Raw genomic sequence first — 5,139 nt, 5'->3', positions numbered from 1 at the left:
AACTTTTAGAACATTTTACATTACTCACTTAGCACTGAAGGTTGGCATAACAACCACCAGTTGCTAAGTGAGTAATGTAAAATGTTGTAAAAGTTAGTTAAAATGTTGCAAAAGTAAATTTTTTTATAACAAAGATTGACCTATCAAGTATCAAAGAAAAGGAAAGTAAGAAAAGGCTGTGTATAAAAAAAAGTGCAGTGTTTGGATAAATAATTTGTTTCTAGTTTGTAACATCCTGTTTGGTTTCCTTGTGGTTAAACTAAACAGTGGGTAATTTGTTCTTTGGTAGGTAAGTACCGTAGCTGCATGTTATACTTGTCAGTGTGTGAGTAAAAATAAGTTGTGAGTATGAATGATACAGGGGATGCTGCTGATTCTTCTGGGGGTTCACCACTACTGACTCCCATGCATTCTAATTTTGAAGGGAATTTGAATAAGGGCTTGCAGGATTGGGATCCAAAGCATCAGGATACAGTGAGGCTCAGGCGCGAAGAGCGTGAATATGAATTACAGATGGTTATGCTTAAACAGAAGCTAGAAATGGAAAAATTGGAAGCAGTAAGGATTGCTGAGGAGCAAAAGAGAAGACATGAAGTGGAAATGAAGTTGCGGGATTTAGAATTGGAGAAGTTGCGTATGCAAGGTAGGGAGCATAGTACAGATAATAGTACTGTAATTGTAGACAAGGGTCCTAACATTTCTCATTTTAAGGAAGGTGATGATATTAATGTTTATCTAAGAACATTTGAAAAGATTGCAATTGCACATCATTGGCCGCGAAACATGTGGGCTTTGAAATTGGTAGCTCATTTATCGGGTAAAGCACAGGCTGCGTTTTCTAATATGAGTGATAAGGACTCTAATGATTATGATTTAGTTAAAGCAGCTATCTTGCAGAAATATGAGTTGACTGCAGAGAAATACCGGAGCAGCTTTAGAAGTGTAAAGTGGGATGTGAGATGCGAGTCGTTTACCGAATGGGGTGCCAGAATGGAGAATTTGTTGGAGCATTGGTTGGAAGCAGCAGAAGTTGACAGTATGGAGACAATGATAGATCTGTTGTTGAGGGAGCAAATCATAGAGAATTCACCTTATGAATTGAAGATATGGATTCGTGAAAGAGAACCTAAATCAAGAGGTGAGGTCATTAAATTAGCTGAGCAGTATATTGCTGCTCATGGTAAACCTAAAACAGATAAGTCAATGGCATCAAATGGAAAATTTAGAAAATGGCAATCTAATTCTGTTCAACAATCTAATAAGAATAGTCAAGCTAATACATGTTTCAAGTGTGGTAAACCTGGTCATATTACTACAACATGTCCTATGAATCTCAAGCCTAGTTCAAATAGTGGATCAGGCAAGGGTAGTAAAGTATTTTATTGTGCAGGTGAATCTAAGAAGAATGTAGATAAGTGTTTATATGGTAGTTGTATGGATATACATAGGTGCAAGGGACTGCTGAATGGACAGGAAGTGGTAGTTTTACAGGATACAGGTTGTACTCAGACATTGATAAAGTCAAAGTTTGTATCGAAACGTGCATACTTGTTGGGACAGTATGTGTGTGTTAGACTTGCAGATAGTAGTACAAGGCAAGTACCCATGGCAAGAGTCCATTTGAATTGTAAGTTTTATAGAGGAAAATTGGATGTAGGGGTTTTAGATACCTTAGCTGAAGATGTTATCTTGGGTAATGAGGTATATGTAAGTATGACTAAAGATAGTCAAAAGAGTACAGCTTATGTTGTCACTAGAGGAAAAAGTAAAGCATTAAAAGAGAAAAATGCTAAGGTAAGGTGTAATGAACAATTAAGAGGTGTTCATGCAAGACCAGTGGAACAACAGCCAGAAAGTGTTGTTGATGTTGGTGATACTAATGACAGCATAGATGATCAAGGTGAGTTAGATAAAGTTGAGGATCATAATGATGAGATTCAGTTACAAGTAAGTGATAATGAAGTATTTGATGTATTCAAATTGAGACGAGAAGAGTTGATAAAGTTACAGCAATCAGATGTAACATTGACTAAGGTCCATGAAGTAGTAGTGCCAGAAAATATGATAGCAAATAAAGTTTGTTTTTTCTGGAAGGATGGTCTATTATTTCGTCAATGGAGGCCCATGAACTCAGCTGAAGCAGCTGAGGTGACTCAGTTAGTGGTCCCGTTAAAGTGTAGAGGTGAGTCGTTAAGGATTGCTCACGATATTCCTTTAGCTGGTCATTTAGGAATAGAGAAGACAAAACAAAGGGTACTGCAGCATTTTTATTGGCCAGGGATATTTTCAGATGTGGCACATTATTGCAGAACGTGTGCTGAATGCCAAAAATCTGCTAAGAGATATGCTCATGAAAAAGTCCCGATGATATCAATGCCAATTGTGGATGTACCATTTCGGAAGGTAGCAATAGATCTGGTAGGGCCTTTACCTTTAAGAAGTAAAAAAGGTAATAAATATATATTGGTGTTGTGTGATTATGCCACTAGATATCCGGAAGCTTTACCAATTCCAAATATGGAAGCTGAAACAGTAGCAGATTGTTTAATTGAGATTTTTAGTCGGGTAGGTATTCCAAACGAGTTACTTAGTGATCAAGGGACAAATTTTATGTCTAAACTTATAAGTGATATGTGTGTTAAGCTACACATTAACAAATTGAAAACTAGTATTTATCATCCACAATGCAATGGGCTTGTTGAGCGGTTCAATGGTACTCTTAAATGTATGTTGCGTCGCTACACAGCAGAACACCCAAAGGTGTGGGATACCTATTTACCACACCTGTTGTTTGCTTACCGAGAAGTTCCACAAGCAAGCACAGGATTTGCTCCATTTGAGTTATTATATGGAAGACATGTAAGAGGACCTCTGGCTGTGTTAAAGGAAGGGTGGACTGGAGATATTCCAGAAGAGGAAAATTTAGCGGAATATGTAATTAACATGAGGGATAAGATTGGGGAGATGATGGAAGTAGTGAAGCAGAATATGGTGGTCGCACAGGCTAAACAGATAAGATGGTATGATGTGAAAGCTCGTGATAGATCTTTTGATATTGGTGAAAAGGTGCTGGTGTTACTCCCATCAAGAAGTCAGAAGTTACAGGCAGAATGGCAAGGACCATTTCAAGTTACAAGGAAAATGACAGCTGTAGATTATGAGGTGAATGTTGGTAGTCGAAGGAAAACTTGCCGAGTGTACCATATTAATATGTTGAGGCCTTGGAAGGAGAGGGAAGAGATTGCATGTTTCGTGGATATAGTAGAAGTAGTCAAGGAAGAAAATGATGTATTGGATGCATGTTTCGTCGATATAGTGGATGTGGTCAAGGAAGAAAATGGGCTGTTAGATACAGTAGCAGAAAAGAAAGGTAAGGAAAACTGGAAAGATGTGAAAATATATGAAAATCTGTCAGAAGAACAGCGGGCAGAAGTATTACAGTTACTAGAGCGTTATGGTGACGTGTTTACAGATGCACCAGGGCTGACTGGATTGGTGGAACATGAAGTGGTTACTTGTGAAGGCTTTCCCTTACGTCAGAAACCATACAGGTTACCTCAAGCAGTACAGTCCACAGTGAGAGAAGAGTTAGATAAAATGCTGAAATCAGGTGTTATTAGACCATCTAAAAGTCCATGGGCAAGTCCTATTGTGTTAGTGGGTAAGAAAGATGGATGGTACAGTTAGGTTCTGTGTAGATTATAGATCTCTTAACAGTGTCACCAAATTTGATGCTTATCCCATGGCACGTGTGGAGGATCTCATAGAAAAGTTTGGTGATGCCTGTTATATTTCTACTTTTGATTTGTCAAAGGGATATTGGCAAATTCCTTTGAGTAAATCTTCCTGTGAGAAATCTGCTTTCATAACTCAATTTGGTCTCTTTGAATTTACAGTGATGTCTTTTGGCATGAAAAATGGTCCAGCAACCCTACAAAGGTTAATAAATCAGATACTGCAAGGTACAAATGAGTATGCTGGTGCATATATGGATGATATAGAGGTACATGATGTTAGCTGGAAAGAGCATTTGTTACATTTGCAGGCTGTACTTGAGCGATTGAGGAATGCAAAGTTGACTGTGAAGCCTAGCAAGTGTTATATTGGTGGGCCACAAGTGTCCTTTGTTGGATATATGGCAGGTAGTGGAGTGATAAGAGCTATGCTGGACAAGGTGCAAGCTGTTAATAATTTTCCAAGACCCAAGACTAAGCAAAATGTTAGAGCATTTTTGGGTTTAGTGGGATATTATCGTAAATTCATTCCTAACTTCTCCGAAATTGCTTTTTATTTGACAGAGTTAACAAAGAAGAAGTGTTCAAATCAAGTAATATGGACTGAAGACTGTGAGACATCATTTTGTAAATTGAAGCAAGCATTGACATCTGAACCTGTACTGCATAATCCAGATTATACCAAACCTTTTGTCTTGCAGGTTGACGCTTGTGATCATGGTATTGGTGGGGTTTTAAGTCAAAATAATGATAAAGGAGAAGAACATCCCATAGTATACATCAGTAGGAAGTTGTTGCCTTGTGAAATGAATTATGCGACTATCGAGAAGGAATGTTTGGCAATTGTGTGGGCAGTGGAAGCATTATATCCATATTTGTATGGTAGAGCATTTACTGTTCAGAGTGACCATCATCCTTTAAAATGGCTGAATCAATTGCGCGAACGGAACCGTAGACTGATGCGTTGGAGTCTGACCTTGCAAGGGTACCAGATAAATTTCCAACATAAAAAAGGGGTTGAAAATGGCAATGCTGATGGCTTGTCAAGAGCATGGCAGTCAGATGTGGGTTGACTTCCCAAATTAGTTGTCAGCAGTTGTATGAGTGAAGTATGAGTGAAAAAAAAAATGATGAGTGTTGTGTGTGGCTTGGTGCTTCACCTATCACCTAAATATCATGTGCTAGATATTAAGTTTATCCAGGTCACAGTACCTGCAGCACAGCGATATTTTAGAATTGTTTGTTGGTATTTATGGTTATATATTTAACTTGTTATTTTTGAGTTCAAAGTATTTTCAAGTGTATCTCAAAGTTTTTTAAAACAGAGTTTTCATCCTCTATAAGGGGAAAGGAATGTAATGATTGGAGGCTATGACGTTTAGTTTAGTTATTTGCATAATGATAT

The 5,139-nt window shown here is 37.9% G+C and overlaps 1 protein-coding gene across 1 annotated transcript; it reads left to right on the top strand.

Moving 5' to 3' along the window:
* The first annotated feature begins 348 nt into the window (after positions 1-348).
* On the top strand, positions 349-3,687 carry LOC144360596 (uncharacterized). The gene has a single exon (XM_078013256.2). The coding sequence runs from the start codon at positions 349-351 to the stop codon at positions 3,685-3,687; it is 3,339 nt and encodes a 1,112-aa protein (XP_077869382.2).
* The last annotated feature ends 1,452 nt before the right edge of the window (positions 3,688-5,139 follow it).

This window comes from Saccoglossus kowalevskii, chromosome 8 (genome assembly GCF_978046115.1).
Source record: "Saccoglossus kowalevskii chromosome 8, keSacKowa6.1, whole genome shotgun sequence".
Lineage (NCBI taxonomy): Eukaryota > Metazoa > Hemichordata > Enteropneusta > Harrimaniidae > Saccoglossus > Saccoglossus kowalevskii.
The sequence above is the reverse complement of the archived record's forward strand: the minus strand, read 5'-3'. Positions and strand labels throughout refer to the sequence as shown.

Excerpts from the sequence above, each read along its gene's own strand:
- LOC144360596 (XM_078013256.2), top strand. The coding sequence starts at position 349 with ATGAATGATACAGGGGATGCTGCTGATTCTTCTGGGGGTTCACCACTA.